Source organism: Hippopotamus amphibius, chromosome 10 (genome assembly GCF_030028045.1).
Source record: "Hippopotamus amphibius kiboko isolate mHipAmp2 chromosome 10, mHipAmp2.hap2, whole genome shotgun sequence".
NCBI classification, from domain to species: Eukaryota; Metazoa; Chordata; class Mammalia; order Artiodactyla; family Hippopotamidae; genus Hippopotamus; species Hippopotamus amphibius.
The window spans coordinates 50,975,865-51,003,268 of NC_080195.1; the positions used below are offsets into that span (position 1 = coordinate 50,975,865).

The 27,404-nt window shown below is 35.7% G+C and overlaps 1 protein-coding gene and 1 pseudogene across 1 annotated transcript in view; one reads left to right on the plus strand and one right to left on the minus strand.

Moving 5' to 3' along the window:
- POLQ (DNA polymerase theta) overlaps nucleotides 1-27,404 on the plus strand; it is a 112,075-nt gene that overhangs the window by 18,953 nt on the left and 65,718 nt on the right. The window contains exons 7-14 of the mRNA XM_057697538.1: nucleotides 685-832; nucleotides 1,860-2,006; nucleotides 3,353-3,565; nucleotides 8,235-8,377; nucleotides 10,268-10,472; nucleotides 10,993-11,135; nucleotides 24,558-24,751; nucleotides 26,168-26,292. Coding sequence (XP_057553521.1) covers nucleotides 685-832; nucleotides 1,860-2,006; nucleotides 3,353-3,565; nucleotides 8,235-8,377; nucleotides 10,268-10,472; nucleotides 10,993-11,135; nucleotides 24,558-24,751; nucleotides 26,168-26,292 — 1,318 coding nt within the window. The remainder of the gene's footprint in view (nucleotides 1-684; nucleotides 833-1,859; nucleotides 2,007-3,352; nucleotides 3,566-8,234; nucleotides 8,378-10,267; nucleotides 10,473-10,992; nucleotides 11,136-24,557; nucleotides 24,752-26,167; nucleotides 26,293-27,404) is intronic.
- Nucleotides 6,179-6,614, minus strand: LOC130830345 (40S ribosomal protein S23-like; annotated as a pseudogene).

Genomic DNA, 27,404 nt, shown 5'->3' on the forward strand with positions numbered 1-27,404 from the left:
AGTGCCTAGAACAATATATGGCACATAGTAAATATTTGCTTAATGAGTGAATGGATTGATGAATTAATTAATCCAGTTATACACACTGACCTTCCATTTTGAGAACTCTGGGCCACCACTGGGTGTTTACAAATGCTGTTTGTTCTGCTTGAAATGTGTTCCCTGTCCCCCAGTTGCCTTTCATTAAGATAATGCTTCCCCTTCTTCACATCTCAGCTAAATCATCAGTTTCTCAGGGCAACCTTTCTTTCAGATCTTTCTGTCAAATTTATGTCAAATATGAGGCTTCAAAACACAATAAAGCTCTTTTATACTACATCTTATGATTGCATTTTACATTTGTTTGTTTAGTACTTTGTTTCCCCAGTGAGATCTAAACCCCTTAAAGATAGTAACTTGACCTTTTCTTACTCACCATTATATCCCCATTACCTGAGGCTTGGAAGTCGGTCAATATTAGTTGAATGAATATAAATATTTCCTACTCACCTGGCATCATAAGGAGCTTTATTTTCTTCTTTTCTCTTTCTGTTTTTTCTTTGTTTTGTTATTGACTTTGTAACTGATTTTTATCATGCCTTTGAGTAGAAAAACCTTCCCCTTGAAGCAAAATGAGTGACTTTAAACTGATATGAAAATGTTTTGAAAGTACTACTAGAGTGGCTACTTCTCTTTCTTTTTTAGGGAGATGAGGACCATGTTGTTAGTTTATGTTATGAGACCATTTGTGATAACCATTCAGTATTACTTTTCTGTCCATCAAAGAAATGGTGTGAGAAGCTGGCAGATATCATTGCCCGTGAGTTTTACAATCTACACCGTCAAGCTAAGGGTAAGTTACTGATGGAAATGAAAGCCTCCATACTTAGGACATTTGCTTGAAAGTAATATTAATAATTATATTAGCAAAATATGGCTCTCTTTCATCATTGCCACCGCCTGCCTACTGGATATTCCTTTGTAAAACTATGCTTTTTTGACTAATCATCTCCTTATCTTCCTTACAGACCATGTGTACACACATTCAGACTAATCGTCAGAATTTTAGAATGTTGGATTTATACAGATGTATACTAAGGTTCTTCATCTAGGATCCATGGACTTTGAGATGTTGACCTTGAAGCCCCTGAATTGTATAAAAAACTTCACATGTACACATTTGTCTAGGGAAAGCAGTTATATTTTTTTATATTTTCAAACTCTAACTCTAAAAGGAATTGTACACACACATACAAACACATGTGTATGTATATATACATATATACACCATATATACACATGTATTGGGTTGGCCAAAAAGTTCATTTGTAACATCTTACTGAAAAGAGCCAAGTGAACTTTTTGGCCAATGCAATATTTTATTTTATTTGTATTTTATTTTATTATGTTTTTAAATTAATTAATTAATTGGCTGCATTAAGTCTTCATTGCTCTGTGTGGGCTTTCTATAATTGTGGTGAGTGAGGGCTACTTTTCATTGTGGTGTGTGGGCTTCTCATTGTGGTGTCTTCTCTTGTTGAGGAGCATGGGCTCTAGGTGTGCAGGCTTCAGTAGTTGTGGCACATGGGCTCAATAGTTGTGGCTCACAGGCTCAGTAGTTGTGGCACATGGGCTTAGTTGCTCCATGGCATGTGGGATCTCCCTGGAGCAGGGCTCGAACCTGTGTCCCCTGTATTGGCAGGTGGATTCTTAACCACTGAGCCACCAGGGAAGTCCCCAGACATCAGTATTTTTAAAAGATATCCAGGTGATTATTATACGTAGTAGTTTCAGAACCATTGCCCTCTGTCATGACTCGCAGATAGCAGTTAAAGAGGTCCGAGGGGAAGTGAACAATGTTGATAATTTTTTTGTGACAGGGTTGGTAAGATCATCTGAACTTCCACCAGTGATACTGGAACAAAAGGGCCTTCTTGAAGTGATGGATCAGTTAAAACGTTTGCCTTCGGGACTGGACTCTGTGTTACAAAAAACTGTACCATGGGGAGTAGCATTTCATCATGCAGGTATCCATGTTTATCATATGTTATTAAGAAGCCCCCTCCAAAAATCCTTATAATTTCTTCATTTTTATTTTTATATTTGATTTGCATTTGATTTCTTGTTAACCATACTTAATACTCTTAGATTTCATTTTAAGAAATTGTGTGATTAAGATTAAACAAGAATAAAACAAACATGTAGGCTTACTTATCTGTATGGTATATAAATACTAGATATAAGCTTTTTGTACCATTCGGGAAGTGAATTCTAAAATTATTACCTTTCTATACTTTGTTTCCTTAAAAATTAGGTTAGAGTGGTACTTGCTATTCTAGTTTTATGCCACTCTGAATGTTTCCTTTTATCTCAAGGGGTATTTGAAATATTTTCACAAATATATTAAATCAAATTAATTTTAGAATTTGTCATGTTATATTTTGAGAGCGCTTTGTTTAAAAACCAAATACTTAGATTGTCAAAATTGCAGTCACCGAATTAAATAACTTATTTCAGGGAGTGATCTATCCATGATGATATGTACTAAGGATATGATTAAGAATATATAGTTTCTACGATTAGGAACTTAACCTTTTCAATTTATTTAAAATTTTTATCATGCTATATATAAATAAAATTTAAAAATATATATAGCCCCACATATAGACAAATACATAAAAGAATATTTTCATTGTATATAACTTATAATGCATGCTAATAAAATGAATACCAGTGGACCCACCACGTAATTTATAAACTAGAACCCCAATCCTTTTGTTTTTTTTAATAAAATAAAATAATAAGCCAGATAAGTATATATTCTATATGCTATTTTTCATTTACACATGTATTTATTCTTCAGACATTTATTTATGTGTCTGACCATGGTGTTGGCTAGACCCTGCAGATACTGTCATGGATAAGGCATGTCTCTGCCTTCAAGCAGTTCTTGTCTAGAGCAGGGGTCAGCAAAATATGGTCTGCTGGTCAAATCCAGCTGTTTTTGTAAATAAAGTTTTATTGGAACACAGTCTTGCCCATTTTTTTTTCTGGCTGCTTTCATGTGACAGTGGTAGAGTTGAGTAGTTGCAACAGAGACCATCTGTCCTGCAAAACTTAAAATATTTACAGATAAAGTTTGACAACCCCTGGTCTAGAAGATGAGATAAAAGTACAGTATAGAGTACTAGGGTTGGAAGATTATACTCTTAAATTTGTAGACTGTTATTATTTCTTTGTTTACAGTCATAACAATAGCTTGAAAAAAATCTTTACAGACTTGTAGCAGATTCTCAGATCTGTTTGTAAGTGGTCAAGTACAATATTTTCATTATATGTTAATAAGTATGTTATTATAATTTGTTTTTTTTAGGTCTTACTTTTGAGGAGAGGGATATCATTGAAGGAGCCTTCCGTCAAGGTCAGATTCGGGTCTTGGCAGCAACTTCTACTCTTTCATCTGGGGTGAATTTACCTGCACGTCGTGTAATCATTCGGACTCCTATTTTCAGTGGTCAACCTCTAGATATTCTTTCTTATAAGCAGATGGTTGGTCGTGCTGGCAGGAAAGGAGTAGACACAGTAGGTAAGTGAGTTTGAATTTTGTAATAGTGTTGCTGAAGGATAGTGTCAGTCTACTTGAAATGGAATGGCAACCCATTTCTCATCATGCTGTATTTCTTTGTTATTCAAAACACTAATGTCATCCTTTTGGATTTACTTAATATTTATATGAGTATAACAAAATTTTCATATCATCAACTATTGATTTTCTGGTAATGTAGAGTCAAGATTTTCTTTTGTATTATATACAGTGAAATGATTCAGTATTATGTTAATCAGATGACATCACATTAGCTGGAAGATGACTTTTAATTTCCAGTATGGGATTAATTTTTATGGGTATTCTGTTTAGGTGTCTGCTCTAAGAGTTCAAATAGGGATGCTGAGAGCTGGGAAGTCCTCTCGCACTTTTGGAATAGGAACTTCATGTACCCTCTTTCTCTTTCTAAATTGATGCTGGCTCTGAAAACTTTTTCAGTTTCTTAACTTGCATCACCAAGTAATGATAATATTACCAGTTTGTCTTAAGTAATAGGGAAGAGGCTTGTTTGAATTAAATATCAAGATAGCAGCAAATATTATTTCTTGCTTGATACATTATTCTGGGTATGACTAAATTGTTGAATCTTCTAACATTAAAGAGCTTTGAGAGGAACATTCTCTGTCACACTTTCTTTCTTCTAGTTTGTTTTTCCATGTTTAGCAATATAGTTTCTATCTTGTGCTATAAGATGGCTACTCCAGTCTCTATTATCACATCTGCATTTCAGCCATCAGGAAGGAGAGATGAGGAAGTAAAGGGCACATCCTACCCATTAAGGGCACTTTGCAGAAGTTGCACATAATATTTCTTCTTACACACAGTTGGCCAGAACTGTCACATGTTTATATTCTCAGACTACAGGGAGGCTGGGGAATATAATCTAGCTGAGCAGCCGTGTGTTCAACTAATATTTAGGGGTTTTATTAAAGGAAGAATGAGAGAATGGTTATTAGGGGCAACTATCAGTCTCAGCCCTAGTAGCAAGTGATTCATCTATCTGTAATCCCTGAAGGGTCATTGGTCTGTCTCACTTTTAAACCCTAAGAAGTTTGTTGATTAAAAAATAGCTTCCAACTCATTGGATTTCTCCTACTTATAGGCATCAAAGAAGTTTATCCTGCTTCTGTCTCTTACTTTATCTATGAAATATGCAGATTACTTTTTTGTGTTTTAAAAGCATGGGAGGAAGAGACTAAGACACTCCTTATGCATTCCTAACTGCCTCCTTCTGTCCTTCCTCCAATTTTGATTTCTCAGTAGGCTCACAACTCTGGAGAGGGGAGCGTAAGTTCATTTTACACAGACACTCTTCTTTCAGGGCCAGAGGGTGTTTAAAGTAATGTGGAAGAGGAGGAGTTTTTATTTGCCTTGCAGCATTCTTAGCTTGCGCTTATCCTTCTCATGGGGAAGAATAATTGGAAGGTTGGCACCTTGGACTAATATCAAGCTTTAAATCAGATAACATTCAAACAAAACTAAAATATACCACAACAGCTTTGTTGCTGAGGTCTTAGAAACTTCTGAGATTTTGACTTTGCATAATGTTCCATTTCAGGATGGCATATGGCTTGCTCACAATTTCTGTAAGTGGGGAATGTGCAAATAAAGAGTTTCATGTCAACTATGAAGATTTAAATACTTGGTCATTCTTTTTGGACTGTGTAGCATTTTTGTAACTTCTATGCATTTTACTGATGATGTTACTATTTCCTGGATAGTTCATGGAGTTTTATTTAGATGACTCTTTAATATTTCTGTGGATTTCATAGAACATTCCAGTGTAGAATAATGGTGCTTTGTGCAAAAACAGTGATTTGCAAGTTAAATAGTTCGTAGATCTATCTATATCAAGTCCGTGAATGGTTTGATTCTAATTGACTTCTCAATTATGATATGGATACAGCCTCCCTAGGCAGGTGGGAACGGGACCTGGACATATATACCGGCATTATTTTGGGCAATTTCATAAATCTTGCTCATCCTGAAAAAGGGTTGTGTATTTTGTTGAAGAATCAAAGCCTGGAAGAGCTTTACAACAGTTCAGAGTGGCTTTTTACCTTGTTGCTAAAGCATTTTTTAGGTAGTTTTTTTGTTTTAAGTTGGCCTATTTTATAGTTATTGTGAGAGCCAGGTAGTATATTTTATTCACCTGGCTTTTGTTTGTTTGTTTTGATGTAATTATATGTTTGTTATATGTATGTTTTTTGTAATTATATTTGGGATAAATAGCCAATGATCTTCAAGTTTGTAGTTCCTTATGTTTTTCCTATCTTGATTCTCAGTTTGGCAGTCAGTATTAGGAAAGCATCATCTATAGTTTCTCTCTGCCTGGGTGGTCAGTATAGTCCACCACAATGCTACTTTTATTTTTATTTTTCTCTGATGCAAATGGCCTTCATTTTGCCTCTTGAATATCTTATTTACTGCTTCCTTTCCCCTACTATTGGATTCATTTTTGAAAAAGAAATGTTTGCTCTAGTCTTAATTGTTGTAATAAGAATAAGTATTTATGTTTGTATAAATTGTATATTTGTGTATATATATATATTGGCATATGAAAATTTATTACTGTCGTGCTTTCATCATTAAAACTTATGATCTTGGTCTTTCCTTCTTGCCTTTGTATAAGGCCAAAAGAGAGACGTTGGCTACTTTGACAGCCTTAAAGTGGACTCCAGGAATGTCACCAACAGCATGACCTTTGCGACCAAATCCAGCAACCAGAACTTCATCATTTTCCTCAATGATGAAGTTGCAAACAACCATCATGGGGTACAAAGGCTGTGAATTTTTTGCCATTCTTGATTAGCTGAACCCTGACACACTTCCTGATGGCAGAATTTGGCTGTTTGGCTTCAACCCCTACTTTTTCAAACACAATTCCCTTGGCATGAGAAGTACCTCCAAAAGGGTTGGCCTTCAGGGCTATGCCCAGATGGGCTTTCTTGTACTATTTATCGTGCCACTTCTGGTCTCATCGGTGCCTATGGAGCTTCCTGGCAGTACAAAAACCGCAACACTTGCCCATCCTGCTGGCAGCCATGGGCCTGAGCGAAAAAGAGCTGTATATGTTTTTAAATAAGTGCTTTCACATATTTTTGTTCATTTGATTGTCGTAATAGTCTAAAGCATTTAAATTAGTGAGTGTTATAATGTGATTTCTAGGTATCCATTAATATTTTGGATTTTATATTATCATCATGTAAACTGATACTGAACTCAGGTTTGGCTACTCACTACATGATAAGTCAGTAAGTCAAGTGACAAGGTGTTGAGTCAAGGAAAGCGACTTTATTCGAAAAAGCCAGCTAACTAAGAAGGAGAAGATGGTGGATGAGTGTCCTTAAAAACCATCTTAACATCTTTGTGCAGGCAAAGGGCTTTGGAAGGCAGCGTGAAGGAGGGGGCTTCAGGGTGCATGAGCAGCTTGTGCATGATTGGCCGATTGGCTGGCATCAAGGTGAAGTTTTGGGCATCACCGATTTTCTGGGTTCAGCTGGTCTGGAGTCTGCATACTTGCAGTCAGCAGTTTTCATCTGGGGGTCTGCTTCCTATAGAACAACTTGGGAATGTGTGTTAGACATTTATATCTTTCAGGGAACTGAGAGTTCGGTGACTCTGCTTTGTGGCTGGTTTATAGTCTAAGTTGTTACCAGTTTCCCAGCGCAACAGCTATTCTTTGTGTCTACACCTTCACATTTCCGAATCATGAACTCTTGAGCCAGCCTTTTGAGACTTAGGGGAGGCCTGGGAGACTAAAACAAAAGCCTTTTACTTCAAAAGACAGGAACATGGGGGCTGGTATGCAGTTTCATAACTAGTAATAATTTGCATCTGCATTTCCTTTATAGTTTTCAAAATATCTATTACTATTATATACTTAATTATTTGATAACAATAGTTAATCCTGTGGGGAAGGCAAAAACTTTTCCTCCACCCTCTTAGGTTCTATGCCTAGTGCCTGCAAATTACACTGACAAATTGCAGATTAACAGGAAAAAAGCCATACATATTTGACTTGATGTTAATATTTAATATTTTATGTACACAGAGTCCCTATAGAAAAGTAAAAACCCAAAGAAGCAGTTAGATTCTGGGGGCTTATATACTTTTAACAAAGGGTAATAAATTGTAGAGAAGTGATAAGAGAAAGGAAAAGGGGTTTGGGCTTCTAGGGGTGGTACATTGTGGGAAGGTAGATACATGCTGGAGATTAATGCAAATTAAGGTTTATTTAGTGAGGCCTGTGCACACCTATCTCAGTACTGACTTTTTGTCTCCAGTGATAAGAATTGTCCTCCTGCTATGAGAGAAGGAAGGGGAACACCTTCACAGAGAAATCTATGTCCTGCTTCTAAGCAAATAGGGAGAAAGCAAAGAGCTCTTTCTATGTTTGCTGCTTGCCAGTTGCCTTCAGGTTAAAACAATCCTTATGCTAAAGTGGTATATTGTGGTGTAGCATATTCTGATCCCCTTTAATCCAAACTTCAGAAAATAAAAACATTAGTGATAATTCTATGACCAGAACAACCACTATCGTCTATTGTTGCCTTTTAAATAAGTAAGACAATTTAAATTCTCTTTAGCAGGTATTTTATGTAAACGTGTTGGGATTTTGCAATTTTTTTTTTTTGTTTTTTGGTTATAGGTGAGAGTATCTTAGTTTGTAAAAACTCTGAGAAATCAAAAGGTATAGCTCTACTTCAAGGATCTCTAAAACCTGTTCATAGCTGTTTGCAAAGACAAGAAGGAGAAGAAGTAACTTCAAGCATGATAAGAGCTATTCTGGAGGTAAGAGAGAGTTCATTAAATTACCATTTGCTTTTTTGTTCCTATAGTACAGTGGTAGAACTTTAGTATGTGAAAAATCTTAGCTTTGTGTTTCTTTATGAGATTATTTATAGCCTTCCCAAGTCTTAATCTCTTCTGTTTTATATAATTATTTTATATAATTATTTAAGAAAGCTGGTACCATGTAAACCTACTTCAAAACAGTGGATTAAAACACAAATGCCAGATGGTTCTATTTATTTTTTAGATGTTCTTTATTATTTTATGAATTTTAAAAAACAGATGACAAAATGGACCTTAGTTCCTCCATCCAGATAATACCTGTTGACATTAAAATAAAATTAAATTACAAATACACAATTAGAGTTGCAAACTTCTAAATATGGAAGTATCTAAAGTGAAAAATAAAACCTTCTGCTCAGAGTCCTCAAAGGTAACCCCTTTTAAGTGTTTCATGTATTCATCCAAAAGAGTTTCTATTCCTATATCAGCATAACTTGCTATTTCATTGCTGGTGCTGGAGGACTGATATTGTACTCATTCTCTTTTTTTCTCCTTTAGCTATGTTTCAAGAAAAAAAAAAAGTAATTGATAGCACAGGGTAGGTAAGAATGTAGAAAGTAGGCACTCATACAGTGCTGAAACTCTTGGAGGGCAATGTGGCCATATCTACTAAGGTTTTTAAAAAAAAAATGCACAGAGCCATTTATCCAGCAGATTCACATCTAGGAATTTTAGCTAGGGTAGTATTAGTAAAATTTCATCAAATTAAAGATATAAGAATGTTTATTATAGCTCTATTGGTAAAAAGAAGAAACTGGAAACAACTAATATACCATTAAAACTAAATAAATCTTGGTAAAACTATGCTTTGCTGTCATTAAAAAAGAATGAAATAGCTCTGTTTAGAGTGATTTGGTACGTTTCCAGTATATATATGTGTGTGTGTGTGTGTGTGTGTGTATTATATTATATTAAAATGTATTTAAAAAAAATTTTTTTTTTTTTTTTTTTTTTTTGGCTTCATTGGTTCTTCATTGCAGCATGTGGGCTTCTCTTTGTGGTGGCTTCTCTTGTTGTGGAGCATGGGCTTCAGTAGTTGCAGCACACGGGCTTCAATAGTTGCAGTGTGTGGGCTCAGTAGTTGTGCATGGGCTCTAGGGTATGCAGGCTTCAGTGGTTGTGGCATGCGGGCTCAGTGGTTGTGGCTCATGGGCTCTAGAGCGCAGGCTCAGTAGTTGTGGGGCACAGGCTTAGTTGCTCTGTGGCATGTGGGATCTTCCCAGACCAGGGATCGAACCTGTGTCCCCTGCATTGACAGGTGTATTCTTAACCACTGCACAACCGGGGAAGTTCCTGCAGTATATATTAAATGAAATAAGACAAGGGGCAGATTAGTATATGTAATAGAATAGCTGCAGGAAAATGATATCTATAAGATGCCACTTTCATCTTTTTCTGCACCCATTGTCGCCCCTTTTCTAGGTGGGAAGTATCCAATACTAGGATTCTTATGTGCCCACATATTTCAAAAGGAAGGATGAGAAGAATTGACTTGGTTCATGGTCATGAACTGTCAACACCTCCTTTATATTATATATGTTATATACTTATGTATGTATATTATTTAATTATGTTGTTAGTTGCCGCATTTCAAATAGATAATGATTCATTTATTTTCATTTATGAGAACATGTTATATCTACTTTTAAGGAAAACTTTTTGTCAGTAGGTGCTATCTACCTTTGTAATGAATGATGATGGAAGAGTTAATAAAGAATCTCTACATTAAGATGCTGCTAAAATTTTATGAGGACAAAATAATTTATGTTATGAGGACCTGTGTGTCTTATTAAAAAGTTACAGAAAATTTCAAACCTCTTGTCTCAGATAATAGTTGGTGGAGTGGCAAGTACATCACAAGATATACAGACTTATGCTTCTTGCACATTTTTGGCTGCAAGTATGAAAGAAGGGAAGCAGGGAATTCAGAAAAATAAAGATTCTCTTCAACTTGAAGCAATTGAGGGCTGTGTAATGTGGCTACTAGAAAATGAATTCATCCAGATTACTGAAGCTAGTGATGGAACAGAGGGTAAATATGACTACTTAATTTACTTACTCTTTCATCTTTAGTGATTTAGAGCAGCGGCCCCCAACCTTTCTGGCACCAGGGACCAGTTTCGTGGAAGACAGTTTTTCCATGGACCAGGGTGGGGGATGGTTTCGGGATGATTCAAGCACATTACATTTATTGTGCACTTTATTTCTATTATTATTACATCAGCTCTACCTCATATCATCAGGCATTAGATTTGAGGGGTTGGGAAGCCCTGATTTAGAGTATCTAAGACTGCTTAGTAAAAGGAAATTGACTTGTCCAGCAGTTTAAAAGGAAACTGACTTTTCAACTCGTTTTTAGTAAATCAGTGCTGTGTTCAGTAACATCAGACAGTTAGCACAGAGCCTACTAATAAATAGCCACACATTGGATTCTGTTCGTCCACTTTATTGGGGCCTAAAATGTTAATTATAGAATGCCAAGAGGCAGTGTTTTGTTTTATTTTATTTTTAACATTTGGTCCTTTGTTTTCCCACTCTCACCCCCAAACCAGGAAGCGTGTATCATCCAACGCATCTTGGTTCCGCAACTCTTTCTTCTTCACTTTCTCCAGTTGCTACTTTAGATATTTTTGCTGACCTCCAAAGAGCAATGAAGGGCTTTGTTTTAGAAAATGATCTGCATATTGTTTATCTGGTAAGTTCTGTTTTTTTTCATTGTTATATTTGTGAAAATAGGGAGAAAATACCTATAAAGAATCCTGAACATCAAAGATACTTAAGGGAGTATCTTGTCTGCTTTCCTTGACTAGGGTAGTACTTATAGGAATAGAGAAGAAAAGGTAAGAAGAATTGTTGTAAAGTAATAAGCTAAATGTTTCAGTGACCTTTTTAATCTACTTGCCTACTTGTCTTTTCTCCAACTTTCTTTCAAAAAGCATTTGAGGTGATTTATTAAAAAATGTATAATATGTAAGAACACAGCAAAGGACAATAAGATATCTGGAAATTAAAGATAAGATCATAATGTAAAACTCAAGCAAAGGTTGGTAGATAAACAAGAACACCATTAAGTCATGTACAGTTATTGTGCCCAACACTGGTTCTGGGCTGTCTAACAACTGTAGCAAAGAGGGAAGCTTGGTTAGTCTCAATATTCATAGGGAAAAAAACAAAAAAATTAGGAGAAGCATTGCATTTTATTGCCTAAGAGAAATGTCCTAAAAAGACACTAGGGGACTTACATTCTTGATAAAATATTTATAGTAAATGCAATAAGAAATTTTAAAAGTTTGTTTACATTAGATAATCTTTTATAAATATTTCTTAAAACAAAGATTTTTGGTAAGAATTAGGTAAAATAGAGTGTGAGATCATATTCTCTGGCAAGAATCTGACCGGAAATAAATACTTTATTTTGCAATTAAGAGCAGATGTAGGAAGTGATGTAAGCAAGATGGTGGTATGGGAGATCCCTGGTTCTAGTCCTCATCAGAAATATGAATTAGCAACTATGCACAGTCAAGAAAGCCTTTCTAAAAATCCCAGAGCACAGAAACTTGGAGAAGCCACATTAGAACACTAAGAGTGTTATTTTTGGCTGCGTTGGGTCTTTGTTGCTGTGAGTGGGCTTTCTCTAGTTGTGGTGAGCGAGATCTACTCTTCATGGTGCACAGGCTTCTCATTGTGGTGGCTTCTCTTGTTGTGGACCACTGGCTCGAGGCACGCAGGCTTCAGTAGTTGCAGCACGTGGGCTCAGTAGTTGTGGCTCTTGGGCTCTAGAGTGCAGGCTTAGAAGTTGTGGCGCACGGACTTAGTTGCTTTGCAGCATGTGGGATCTTCCTGGACCAGGGATTGAACCCGTGTTCCCTGCATTGGCAGGCAGATTTTCAACCACTGTGCCACCAGGGAAGTCCCAAGTTTTTGTTTTCTTTTTAATAGCTTTGATGCAATACAATTCACATAGTATATAATTTAAATTGTACAAGTCAATGATTTTTAGTGTGTTCACAGTTATGCAATCATCAGAATCTAATTTCAGAACATTTGCATCACCCCAGAAAGAAACCCTGTTCTCATTAGCAATCACTCCCCATTTTCCTTCAACTTCCTTATTCTCCCCTACCCCTGAGCAGCAACCAATGTGCTTTCTGTTTCTCTATAGACTTTCTATTCTATTCTTACTCATATAAATGGAATTATATAATGTGTGGTCTTTTATGGCTGGTTTCTTTCATCCATGTTTTATCATGTATCAGTTCTTAAGTCCTTTATATTGCAGAATAATATTTCATTGTTTGAATGAACTACATCTTTATTTATCCATTCATCAAAATGATGGACATTTGTTATATTTTTACTTTTTGACTATTGTGAATAATGCTGCTGTTAACATTCACGTACAAGCTTTTGTGGACACGTGTTTTGAATTCTCTTGGCTGTATTTCTAGGAGTAGAATTGCTAGATCATATAGTAACTCTATTTTTAACATTTTGAGGAGCTGCCAAAGTCCTCAAAAGCAGCTGCATAATTTTACATTACCACAAGCCATGTACAAGGGTTCCTGTTCCTCCATGTCTCTGCAATGCTTGTTTTTATCTGTCTTTTAAAGTGTATCCTTATGGGTGTGAAGTGCTGTCTCATTATAGTGTGAATTTGTATTTCCCTAATGGCTAGTGATATTGTATACCTTCCTTAGAAAAATATCTATTCAGAACCTTTGCCCATTTTTAAATTGGGTTATCTATCTTTTTATTATTGAGTTGTAAGTGTTCTTTGTATATTCTGGATACACGTCTGTTATCAAATATATGATACAGAAATATTTTCTCACATTCTGTGGGTTGTCTTTTCAAGTTTTTGTTGATGTCTTTTGAGGTACAAAGATTTTTAATTTTGATGGTGCCATATCTAAGAATCCATTGTGTAACCAATGTCACAAAGATTTACTCCTGTATTTTCTTCTAATAGTTTTATAGTTCTAACTCTTACATTCAAATGTATGATCCACTTTGCTTTTTTTTTTATTTTTTTATTTTTTGGGGGTTACACCAGGTTCAATCATCTGTTTCCATACACACATCCCCGTACTCCCTCCCTTCCCCGACCCCCGCCTCGAGTCCCCCACACCCTCCCTGTCCCAGTCCTCCAAGGCATCTTCCATCCTCGAGCTGGACTCCCTTTGTTATACAACAACTTCCCACTGACTATTTTACAGTTGGTAGTATATATATGTCTGTGCTACTCTCTCGCTTCGTCTCAGTTTCCCCTTCACCCCCCGCCCCCTCCCATACCTCGAGTTCTCCAGTCCATTCTCTGTATCTGCATCCTTATTCTTGTCACTGAGTTCATCAGTACCATTTTGAAATTCCGTATATGTGAGTTAGCATACAATATTTGTCCTTCTCTTTCTGACTTACTTCACTCTGTATGACAGATTGTAGTTCTATCCACCTCATTACATATAGCTCCATCTCATCCCTTTTTATAGCTGAGTAATATTCCATTGTATATATATGCCACATCTTCTGTATCCATTCATTTGTTGATGGGCATTTAGGTTGCTTCCATGTCCTGGCTATTGTAAAGAGTGCTGCAATAAACATTATGGTACAAGTTTCTTTTGGGATTATGTTTTTCTTTGGGTATATGCCCAGGAGTGGGATTACTGGATCATATGGTAGTTCTATGTGTAGTTTTTTAAGGAACCTCCAAATTGTTTTCCATAGTGGCTGTACCAACTTACATTCCCACCAACAGTGCAGGAGAGTTCCCTTTTCTCCACACCCTCTCCAACATTTGTGGTTTCCAGACTTTGTGATGATGGCCATTCTGATTGGTGTGAGGTGATACCTGATTGTGGCTTTGACTTGCATTTCTCTGATGATGAGTGATGTTGAGCATCTTTTCATGTGTTTGTTGGCCATCTATATGTCTTCTTTGGAGAAATGTCTATTTAGGTCTTCTGCCCATTTGTGGATTGGGTTATTTGCTTTTTTGGTATGAAGCTGCCTGAGCTGCTTGTATATTTTGGAGGTTAATCCTTTGTCCGTTGTTTCATAGGCAATTATTTTTTCCCATTCTGAGGGTTGCCTTTTAGTCTTGTTTATGGTTTCTTTTGCTGTGCAAAAGCTTTTAAGTTTCATGAGGTCCCATTTGTTTATTCTTGATTTTATTTCCATGATTCTAGGAGGTGGGTCAAAAAGGATGTTGCTTTGATGTATGTCATAGAGTGTTCTGCCTATGTTTTCCTCTAGGAGTTTGATAGTGTCTGGCCTTACATGTAGGTCTTTAATCCATTTGGAGTTTATTTTTGTGTATGGTGTTAGGAAGTGTTCTAATATCATTCTTTTACATGTTGCTGTCCAATGTTCCCAGCACCACTTATTGAAGAGGCTGTCTTTTTTCCATTGTATACTCATGCCTCCTTTGTCAAAGATAAGGTGCCCATATGTGTTTGGGCTTACTTCTGAGTTCTCTATTCTATTCCATTGATCTTCCTTTCTATTTTTGTGCCAGTACCATACTGTCTTGATCACTATGGCCTTGTAGTAGAGTTTGAAGTCAGGAAGCCTGATTCCACCAACTCCATTTTTCCTTCTCAAGATTGCTTTGGCTATTCGGGGTCTTCTGCGTTTCCATACAAATCGTAAGATTTCTTGTTCTAGTTCTGTGAAAAATGCCATTGGTAATTTGATCGGGATTGCATTGAATCTGTAAATTGCTTTGGGTAGTACAGACATTTTCACGATGTTGATTCTTCCAATCCAGGAACATGGTATGTCCCTCCATCTGTTTGTGTCGTCTTTGATTTCTTTCATCAATGTCTTAAAGTTTTCTGCATACAGATCTTTTGCCTCCTTAGGCAGGTTTATTCCTAGGTATTTTATTCTTTTTGTTGCAATGGTAAATGGGAGAGTTTCCTTAATTTCTCTTTCTGCTCTTCCGTTGTTCGTGTATAGGAATGCAAGAGATTTCTGTGCATTAATTTTGTATCCTGCTACTTGGCTAAACTCATCAATGAGTGCTAGCAGTTTTCTGATAGAGTCTTTAGGGTTTTCTATATATAATATCATGTCATCTGCAAAGAGTGACAATTTTACTTCTTCTTTTCCAATTTGGATTCCTTTTATTTCTTTTTCTTTTCTGATTGCTGTGGCTAAAAGTTCCAAAACTGTGTTGAATAATAGTGGTGAGAGTGGACACCCTTGTCTTGTTCCTGTTCTTAGAGGGAATTCTTCCAGTTTTTCCCCACTGAGAACGATGTTGGCTTTTGGTTTTTCATATACAGCTTTTATTATGTTGAGGTAATTTCCTTCTATGCCCATTTTCTGGAGAGCTTTGATCATAAATGGGTGTTGAACTTTGTCAAAAGCTTTTTCTGCATCTATTGAAATGATCATATGGTTTTTATCCTTCAATTTGTTGATATGATGTATCACGGTGATTGATTTGCGTATATTGAAGAATCCTTGCATCCCAGGGATAAACCCCACTTGATCATGGTGTATGATTTTTTTAATGTGCTGTTGCAGTCTGTTAGCTAGTGTTTTGTTGAGGATTTTTGCATCTATATTCATCAGTGATATTGGTCTGTAGTTTTCTTTTTTTGTGACATCTTTGCCTGGTTTTGGTATCAGGGTGATGGTGGCCTCGTAGAATGAGTTTGGGAGTGCTCCGCCTTCTGCAATATTTTGGAAGAGTTTGAGAAGGATAGGTGTTAACTCTTCTCGAAATGTTTGATAGAATTCGCCTGTGAATCCATCTGGTCCTGGGCTTTTGTGTGTTGGGAGATTTTTAATCACTGCCTCAATTTCCGTACTTGTGATTGGTCTGTTCATGGTTTCTATTTCTTCCTGGTTCAGTCTTGGAAGATTGTATTTTTCTAAGAATGTATGCATTTCTTCCAGGTTATCCAATTGATTGGCATATAGTTGCTTGTAGTAGTCTCTCATGATGTTTTGTATTTCTGAGGTGTGCGTTGTTACTTCTCCTTTTTCATTTCTAATTCTGTTGATTTGCATCTTCTCCCTTTTTTTCTTGATGAGTCTGGCTAATGGTTTATCAATTTTGTTAATCTTCTCAAAGAACCAGCGTTTAGTTTTATTTATTTTTCTTATGGTTTCTTTCCTTTCTTTTTCATTTATTTCTGCTCTGATCTTTATGATTTCTTTCCTTCTGCTCACTTTGGGGTTTCTTTGTTCTTCTTTCTCTAGTTGTTTTAGGTGTAAGGTTAGGTTGTTTATTCGATCATTTTCTTGTTTCTTAAGGTAGGACTGTATTGCTATAAACTTCCCTCTTAGAACTGCTTTTGCTGCATCCCATAGGTTTTGGCTTGTTGTGTTTTCGTTGTCATTTGTTTCTAGATATTTTTTGATTTCCTCTTTGATTTCTTTAGTGATTCCTTGGTTGTTTAAGAGTGAATAGTTTAGCCTCCATGTGTTTGTATTTTTTGCAGTTTTTTTCCTGTAATTGATATCTAGTCTCATGGCATTGTGGCTTGATATGATTTCAATTTTCTTGAATTTGCTGAGGTTTGATTTGTGACCCAAGATGTGATCTATCCTGAAAAATGTTCCATGTGCACTTGAGAAGAAAGTGTAGTCTGTCGTTTTTGGATGGAATGTCCTATAAATATCAATGAAGTCGAGATGGTCTAATGTGTCATTTAAAGCTTGTGTGTCTTTCTTTATTTTCTGTTTGGATGATCTGCCCAGTGATGTAAGTGGGGTGTTCAAGACTCCCACTATTATTGTGTTACTGTCGATGTCCCCTTTTATGGCTGTTAGCATTTGCCTTATGTATTGAGGTGCTCCTATATTGAGGGCATAGATATTTACCATTGTGATATGTTCTTCTTGAATGGATCCCTTGATCATTATGTAGTGTCCTTCCTTGTCTCTTTTAATAGTCTTTCCTTTAAGTCTAATTTGTCTGATATGAGTATTGCTACTCCAGCTTTCTTTTGACTTCCATTTGCATGGAATATCTTTTTCCATCCCTTTCCTTTCAGTCTATATGTATCCCTTGGTCTGAAGTGGGTTTCTTGTAGGCAGCATATAGAAGGGTCTTGTTTTTGTGTCCATTCAGCCAGTCTGTGTCTTTTGGTTGGAGCATTTAATCCATTTACATTTAAAGTGATTATTCACATGTGTGTTCCAATGACCATTTTCTTAATTGTTTTGGGTTTGTATTTGTAGGTGTTTTCCTTTTCTTGTGTTTCCTACTTAGAGAAGTTCCTTTAGCACTTGTTGTAAGGCTGGTTTGGTGGTGCTGAATTCTCTTAACTTTTGCTTGTCTGGAAAGCTTTTGATTTCTCTGTGAAATCTGAATGAGATTCTTGCTGGGTAGAGTATTCTTGGCTGTAGGTTTCTCTCTTTCAGGACTTTCAGTATATCCTGCCATTCCCTTCTGGCCTGCAGAGTTTCTGTAGAAAGGTCAGCTGTTATCCTTATGGGTTTTCCCTTATATGTTGTTTGTTGCTTTTCTCTTGCTGCTTTTAATATTTTTCTTTGTGTTTAATTGTCGTTAGTTTGATTAATATGTGTCTTGGTGTATTTCTCCTTGGGTTTATTCTGTATGGGACTCTCTGTGCTTCTTGGACTTGGTCAATTATTTCCTTTCCCATGTTGGGGAAGTTTTCCACTAGAACCTCTTCAAAGATTTTCTCAGACCCTTTCTTGTTTTCTTCTTCTTCTGGGATGCCTATAATTCAAATGTTGGTACGTTTAAGGTTATCACTGAGGTCTCTGAGACTGTCTTCTAATCTTTTTATTCTTTTTTCTTTTTCCTGCTCTGTGGCAGTTATTTCCCCCATTCTATCTTCCAGCTCACTTATTTGTTCTTCTGCCTCAGTCATTCTGCTGGTTATAGCATCTAGAGTATTTTTAATTTCAGTTATTTTGTTATCCATTGCTGTTTGTTTTTCTGAGTTCTTATGAACTGTTTCTTGTACTTTCTCTATTTTGTTATCGAGATTTTGTATCATTTTTACTATCATTACTCTAAATTCTTTTTCAGGCATTTTTCCTATTTCCTCCTCATTTCTTTGGTCTTGTGGGTTTTTTTCCTGCTCCTTTGCCTGCATGGTGTTTCTTTGTTTCCTCATGGTTGTCCAAACTTTTGGGGTTGCTTGTCCTGGCGATAGAGGTGTTTATAGAAGACTGTCCAAGCCTCAGACTAATGTCCAAGTATTGGATTAAACGAATATTAAGTCTAGGAAACACATACATGTATAAGACACACAATTACTGAATCCGTTAAGACATAAGACTGTAGAAAGACCTGCCAGAACCCCAATGTGCTATCAGATATTCAAAGAGAAACCCAGCAGAAATTGACAACTGAAACAGAACAAATCAGAGACAAAAGCAAAAGCAAACAAACAACAAATAACACCCTACACATACAAACATCAATCCAGGGAGATTTTGTAAGCTAGGATCAAATATAGAAAAGAGCTGGAGTACCACCAGAGAGAATGGAGATTCTCAGAATGTAATTAGACAACTGTACTAAGAACTAAGATAAAGACAAAAGCCTAATATTAAATACCAAGGCAGTGCGTCATCTGGAGAATAGAGCAAGGAGTCTGAGCAGACCGATAGTGTTGCTTATAAGTATTTTAAGATAAAATAAACTTAAAAAGGCTGGAAGAAAGGGGAACAGAAGAGCGTAATGTGGTTGGAAATATGCAAATAAAAAGAAAGGAATAGAAATGTATAAAAGATAGGGATGAAAGGAAAGTATGAGAGATATTTTGTCCGTACTACCAAAAACTTAGTGGCTATGTCGGGCTCCCCGCAGCCCTCTCTGGTGTCCGAGGCTGTCTGCTGGTGTTCAGCTGGTTCTCTGTGGGAATCACTGCGTCCTTCCGTGCATTCCCAATGCATCTGTAGAGAGGGATGCACTCCACGTCTCTCTACTTCGCCGCCATCTTTTCTGTCCCCCCACTTTGCTTTTTGTGACAGATGTAAGCTAGAGATCTAACTTCATTCCTCTGTGTGTGCATATTTATGTGTCCCAGCACCATTTATTGAAAATTCAATGAATTGTCTTATCATCCTTGTTGAAAAATCAATTGACCATAAATGGTGAGGGTTTATTTCTGGATTTTCAATTCTATTTCATTCATATAGTATGTGTTTATCCTTATGCTGATACCATACTGTTTTGACTACTGCAGTTTGAGCTTTAGGGTCAGCTTGTCAATTTCTGCAAAAATGCCAGCTGGATTTTGATAGGGATTGTGTTGAATCTGTAGGTCAATTTTGGGAATATTTTTATATTAATGTTAAGTCTTCCAGTCAGTGTACCCATGGCTGTCTTTACATTTGTTTAGGTCTTTAATTTCTTTCAACAGTTTTTTTAGTTTTCAGAGTACAAGTTTTATATGTCTTTTGTTAAACTTTTTCCTAAGCATTTTATTGTTTTTAATGCTATTATAAATGGAATTCCTTTCTTAATTTTCTTTTCAGATTGTTTATTGAAATGTATAAACAATTTTTAAATATTTTGACCTTCTATTCTGCAGCCTATTAAACTTATTTATTAATTTCAATATTTTGGTGGATTCCTTAGGATTTTCTGCATACAAGATCATGTCATCTGTAAATAGGGGTAGTTCTGCTTCTTCCTTTCCACTATGGATGAATTTTATTTCTTTTTCTTGTCTGTTTAACTTGCCTAGAATCTCCAACTAAATATGAATAGAGATAGTGAAAGCAGACCTCTTTGTCTTGTTCCTTATCTTAGAGGGAAAGTGTTCAGGCTTTCACCATCAAGTATGATGTTAGCTGTGGCTTTTATGCAAATAGCCTTTATCAGGTTGAGGAATTTGCTTTCTATTCCTAGATTGTTGAATGTTTTTTTATCACAAAAGCATGTTAGATTTTGTGACATGCTTTTTTGTATCTATTGAGATCATCATGGGATTTTTGTCCATTATTTCTATTGGTATTATGTTATTTGATTTTCAGATATGTTATTAATCCTGAATTTTCTGGGTAAATCTCACTTGATCATGTTGTACAGTACTATTTATATGTTGCTAGATTTGGTTTGCTGGTATTTTGTTGAGGATTGTTGCATCTACATTCCTAAGACATATTGGTCTGTAATTCTTTATTCTCATGATGACTTTGTATGATTTTGAGATAGTAGAATGAGTTAGGAAGTGGTCCTCCCTCTTTTTGGAAGAAACTGTGAAGGATTGCTGTTAATTATTTAAACATTTGTAATCAGTTTTACCAGTCAAGCCATTTGGGCTTACACTTTTCTTTGGAGTACATTTTTTGATTGCCAATTCAATCTCTTTTCTTGTTGTAGGTCTATTTAGATTTTCTGGTTTTTCTTGAATCAGTTGTGGTTGGTATCTTTCCAGGAATTTGTCCATTTCATTTAGGTTATCTCATTTGTTGGTATTCAATTGTACATAGTATTTTTTTATGATTCTTTTTATTTCTATAATGTCAGTAGCAGTGTCCTCTCTTCCATTCCTAATTTTAGTAATGTGAGTATTCTCTATTTCTTGATCAGTTTAGCTAAAGCTTTCAGTAGTGTTTAAAGAACTGTTAAAAATACTTAAACAAGGAGGCATTAGACTGAGGTGGCTTTAATGTCTTAGCTTATGTAAGCAAACCAAAATTTACGCCTTAGTCAATGAACTTGAATCCAAGAAAGTAAAACTTGAGAACAACCAATCACAAAAAGCCAACTAGGCTTTCCCAAATAAGGCAACTATTGAAGCTATAACTGGTCCTGTAATTGCTTTTCTTTTCTTCAGCATTTTCTCTGTAAAAACTTTGTCCCAGCTTCTGTCATTGGAGGGCTCCTAACTGCCTTTGGTTTGGCGTTGCCTGATTCTAATTGGTGCATGCTTGAATAAACTCTTGAAAATTTTAATGTGTTTCAGTTTACCTTTAACAGAGCCTGTTTTAGTTTATTTGATTTTCTCTATTATTGTTTACTCTCTGTTTCATTAATTTCTGCTCTGTATACTTTTTTCCCCCTCTTCTTTCTTTGGGTTTACTTTGCCCTTCTATTTGCAGTGTCTTAAGGTGGAAGATTAGGATATTGATTTTAGATCTTTATTCTTTTTTATTATAGGCATTTATAACTAAAATTTCTTTCAAAGCACTACTTTCACTGTATTGCATAAGTTTTGGTATTTTATGTTTTCATTTTTTATCTTCATCTGTTTCAAGGTAGTTTGTAATTTCAGTTGTGATTTCTTCTCTGACCCATTGTTATTTAGCAGCATCTTGTTTAATTTCCACATTGTGAATTGCCAAAATTTTTTAAAATTTATTTTTAATTTCATTCCATTGTCAGAAAACATATTTCACATGATTTCAATCCTTTTACATTTATTGAGGCTTGTTTTATTTCTTAGCAAATGGTCTGTCCTGGAGAATGTTCCATGTGGCCTTAAGAAGAACGTGCATTCTGTTGTTGGTTGAAGTTCTACAGATGTCTGTTAGGTCTAGTTGATTTACAGTATTATTTTTGCCTTCTATTTCCTGTTGTTCCTCTTATTTCTTCTTTCCATTGTCGAAGTGGGGGTATTTATTTATTTATTTTAAACAGACAATAAACTGCATATATTTAAAGTGTACAATTTGGTATTTTTTTTCTTATTAGTAATGTATATATGGCAATCCCAATCTCCCAATTCATTCCGCCAAAGTAGGGGTATTTAAATCTTTAACTCTTATTTTTGAACTGTTTGTTTCTTCATTTCTGTCAAGTTTTGTTCATGTGTTTTGGAACCCTGTACATATTTACAGCTGTTATGTTAATTTGATGGATTGATCCTTTTATCATTATAAAATATTCCTCTTATCTCTATGAACTTTTTGTTAAAAGTCTATTTTATCTGTTATTAGTATAGTCACTCTGGCTTTATTATAGCTGTGGTTTGCATATTTTCCCTTGCTTTTACTTTTGACGTATTTGTATTTTTGAATCTGTAATGTGTCTCTTATAGGCAGCATATAGTTGGATTCTGGGTTTTTTTTTTTTTTATCCAATCTGTCAATCTCTGTTTTTGATAGAGTATTTAGCCAATTCACATTTAATGTTACTATTGATGTTGGATTTACATCTTCCACATTTCGTCTCTTTATTTTGTATATATCTCATGTCTTCTTTTGTTCTCTTGTACTTTTACTGATTTCTTTTGAATTAAGCAAATACTTTCTAGTATAACATTTAAATTTCTTTAATTTTTATCTATATTTTTTGAATTTATTTTCCCAGTAAATATTCAAGGGGTTAGCATACACAGCTTAAAACTTATACTAACTTAATTCTCGTGAGATATAGAAACATTACTCTTGTATAGCTGTATTCCTATTCCTTCCTCCCCCCCTTTTTTTGGTGCTATTAATGCTATACATGTTACATCTAATCTATATGTGTTACAAACCCAGCAGTACATTGTTATAATTATTATTTTATACAATTTTATGTCTTTAAAGATGCTGAGAGGAGAGCAAATGTATATAGAATTTGTTATATTTACATTCTCATTTAAGACTTGTGTTTATTTGTTTCTATGGATTTACTTACTATCTGTTATTTCCTACTTCAATATAGCTTTGCTCCCACCTGCCTCCAATAGTATAAAACATACTGTTTTGTACAAGTTGTTTTTTAAAATCAGTCAAGAGAAGAAAGGAGGGGAAATATGCAATAATATTATCTTTACAAGTAGCCACACAATTGCCTTTGTTGACACTCTTTGTTTTTTTGTGTGGAATTAATATACTGTTTTGGGTTGCTCCCTTTCAACCAGAAGAGCTTTACTTTAGTAGTTCTTGTAAGGCAAATCTGCTAGCAACAAGTTTTTTGTTTTTGTTTATCTGGGAATGTCCTTGTTATATCTTTATTTTATCATTAATTTTCCTTTATATAAGATTCTTGGTTGACTTTTTTTTTCTTTCAGCAGTTTGAATATGTTATTTCACAGCATTCTGTCCTCCTTTGTTTTTGATGAGAAGTCAGTTCGTAGTCTTTTTGGGTTTCCCTTGTATATTATGCATTGTTTTTCTTTTACTGCTTTCAAGATTTTCTCTTTCTTGGTATTTTACATTTTGACTCTAATGTATCAGGGTGCGGATCTTTTCGAGCTTTCCTAGTTGGAGTTCACTTAGTCTCTTCCATACGTAAAGTTTTCCATTAAATTTGGAAAGGTTTTAGCCATAATTTCTTCAAATGTTCTTTCTGTTCCTTTCTATCTTCTTCTGGTACTCTCATTATACATATGTTGGTGCTCTTTAATACTTCCCACATTTCTCTGAGGCTCTGTTCATTTTCTTTTTTATTCCCTTTTTTCTCACCTCTCAGTTTTCATAATCTTGATTGCTCTTATTTTCATGTTTGCTGATTCTTTTTTCTGCCAGCCTGCACCTACTGTTGAGCTCTATAGTTAATAGTTCATTTCAGTTGTATTTTTTAACTCTAGAATTTCCATTTGGCTCTTTTTTTTTTAATCATTTCTCTTTACTCATATTCTCTACTTGATGAGACATTGCATCATACTTTCCTTTACATCATTAAGCACGGTGTTTTTTTTGTTGTTCTTGGACCATACTTATATTATCTGTTTTGAAATCTTTGGTCTTTGCCAATATTTCCAACATCTGGAACCTCTCAAAGGTGTTTCTTTTGTCTGCTTTTTCCCCTGTGTTTGGGACACATTTTCCTATTTGTTTGCATGTCTCATTTTTGTTGTTGTTGTTGAATCCTGGACACTTTAGGTAGTATATTGTAGCAATTGTGAATATTGATTCCACTTCCCTCTCCCTCTTTCTATTTTCTCAGAAATCATACAAAATACTTAAGATTGTATTTAACATCAGAATACCGAGATTAAAAGTATCTGTGATTAAAGTTCTTGGGTTCTGTAAGATCCAGCTTGTATGCTTAGTGGTCTCTTCCTTTTCTCTTGTCTGTGAGTTGTTTGTCATTAAATGAAGTTTCCATATAAGTGAGGCATTATCACGTTTAGAAATTTTTCCAAATACTGAGGCCTTTGTTTTTAATATGAAGTTTACACTTACAGTTTTGTTTGTAATGCGATAGTTTTAGGTAATGGATGATGCTTCTTCCCTTTAGGTTACACCTGTGTATGAGGATTGGACTACTATTGATTGGTATCGATTTTTCTGTTTGTGGGAGAAGTTGCCAGCTTCTATGAAACGGGTGGCAGAACTAGTGGGAGTTGAAGAAGGGTTCTTGGCTTGCTGTGTGAAAGGAAAAGTAGTAGCCAGAACTGAGAAACAACACCGACAAATGGCCATCCATAAAAGGTAAATATCAAGGAGCCTGGACTATCCAGTTTTTAACATAATATTGGATGTATAGTAGATGTCCAATTTATTGTAGTCACTTTCATTGTCATTAAAATCAAAGTTTTGGCTGAATATAGTAAAAATTTTCAACTTCTTGTATATACTGAATTTATTGATATTTTAGTTTCTTCTTTGTAGCTTATAGGAAGCCACTATATATCAAGACTTTTTAATACTTATTTAGTATTTAAGTTATTTTCTTTATTTTTTTGGTCTGCATTAGGTCTTAGCTGTGGCATGCGGGATCCTCACTGAGGCATGTGAGCTCTTTGTTGCAGTGTGCGGGCTTCTCTCTAGTTGTGGTGTGCAGGTTTTCTCTCTCTAGTTGTAGCACGCAGGCTCCAGGGCAAGTGGGCTTCAGAGTGCATGGGCTCTGTAGTTTTGTGGCATGTGGGCTCTCTTGTGGAGGCACGCGAGCTCAGTAGTTGTGGCACATGGGCTTAGTTGCCCCATGGCATGTGGGATCTTAGTTTCCCAACCAGGGATCGAACCCCCATCCCCTTCATTGGAGCATAGATTCTTTACCACTGGACCACCAGGGAAGTCCCTCAAGATTTTTTATTTTTATTCATCTATTTTTTAAATTTTTGGCTGCACCCCACTGCATGTGGGATCTTAGTTCCCCAACCAGGGATCGAACCCGCACCCCCTGCATTGGAAGGCAGAGTCTTAACCATTGGACCGCTGGGGAAGTCCTCCTCAAGACTTTTTAAAGTAGAACATTTACTTCCTTCCTTCCCTTAAGATGTGCATTGTGGCTGCATTTGAGGATATGGTTTGTATCATCCTTAGAAGTGATTCATTACCAGCAGAGAAGAACCAATTAAAAGATTCAGGTGGGGAAATTGTACAGGCTTTAGCTTCTTTGAAATATAATAAAATTGTTTTCTTAAAGCATTAGTCTCTTATGTTACTTACATCATAGTCAAGTGTAAATTTTGTAAGGATTATATACTTGGATTATTTGTGACACAGTTGCCTTTCACATCAAAACTTTTTTATAACCAAATTTTGATTGAAATATGATTAGATGATATAATTGTGTATCAAGTGTTCTTTAAAATTTTTGTGCCGTCACATTTCTTGAACCAAATCTCATTTCTTAAAATTAGTTAGCAGTGTTGAAATATAGAACAAATCTTTTTGTTATACAGATATTAGCTTTTTGCTATAATGCTAACATATGTTAGAATTTACTTTACAAACATTGAGCTCTTTGTCCACTAATCCTATATCCTATTAGGAATCTTCTCACCTTCTCAGAGGTGTAAAACCCCTTACCTTTTTTGGTTTTTCTTGTTTCTCAACATACATGGTACTTTTGTAGTAGACAGAAGTGACCTCTCACCATACTTTTGGTAATTTACTTTCCAGGTTTTTTACCAGTCTTGTGCTACTAGATTTAATCAGTGAAGTTCCCTTAAAGGAAATTAACCAGAAATATGGATGCAGTCGTGGACAGATTCAGTCATTACAACAGTCAGCTGCTGTTTATGCAGGTCAGTTAAACAAGCATTCCCACATTTATTTAAGACTGTGGTTTGAGGTCAAGTTAAGATTACTTTTTTTCAAATTCCATTTTACTGTAGGCTTCTCTAAAAGTGAGGCGATCGTGTTAAGCCATTTTGTATCGTTCCTGTCATCGTCAGAACACCTAAAACTATGACCCCTCTGGGCTCAGTTATGCTGCTAGAGAAGACTGGCAGCTAGCTGGGTGTCTGGATTGTGGTCCCCTTCCATTCCTTAGCAAGTGGCTGACCATCTCTCTTCTTTCTGTTTTTCGCTTTCTTTTTTTGGGGGGGGGCCGGGGCGGAGGGAGGGGGTTGGGTCGGTATTGTAAGAAGAAACAGACACAGTTCTCACTGGTCTTCATTTTCTCATGAAATTACTGATTAATACTTGTTATTGCAGAGGATGGCAAGTGGAGAGGGATTTCTCTATTTCTGTCTCACTGTTGTAAATTTTATCTCTTCTCTAGGGAAATACTGTTCTTTCTTAATAAAATTAAACTCCTATCTTCTAAGCTAGGCAAACAAGGGAAGTTCTAGGTGTGACTTTACCGAGAAATCCTTAAGCCCTTAGGAAGGAAATCCTGGGCTGCTGGAGAGTATGTTTATATGCCTAAGTTTCATTGTGAAAGTGTGTGCATGAGAGAGTACTGAGGGAAAGATGCTGGGACAGGGTAGTAAGAAGGAAGAAACTTACCCTTTAACTCACTGGCATCAAAGACGTCAGATTAACTCTAGGATTAATATTCTCATAGGGAAGTGATTTTCTTAATGACTTGACACTTGACTACTCTGGCCTCTTCATTTCATGCAGCTATAGCTGTCAAGCTGGGCAACCTTTTTTAAATTTCTTTATAAAGAAATTACCAATTTTAAAGAAGTTATCTCAGCACTTGACAATTTATTTAATTTTTTATTTTTTATTATTTTATATATATTAGTGTATATACGTCAACCCCAATCTCCCAGTTCATTACCCCCTGCCCCGCCCCCTGGTTTTCCCCCTTGGTGTCCATATGTTTGTTCTCTACATCTGTGTCTCTATCTCTGCCTTGCAAACAGGTTCATCTGTACTACTTTTCCATTTGTCTGTTGATGGACAT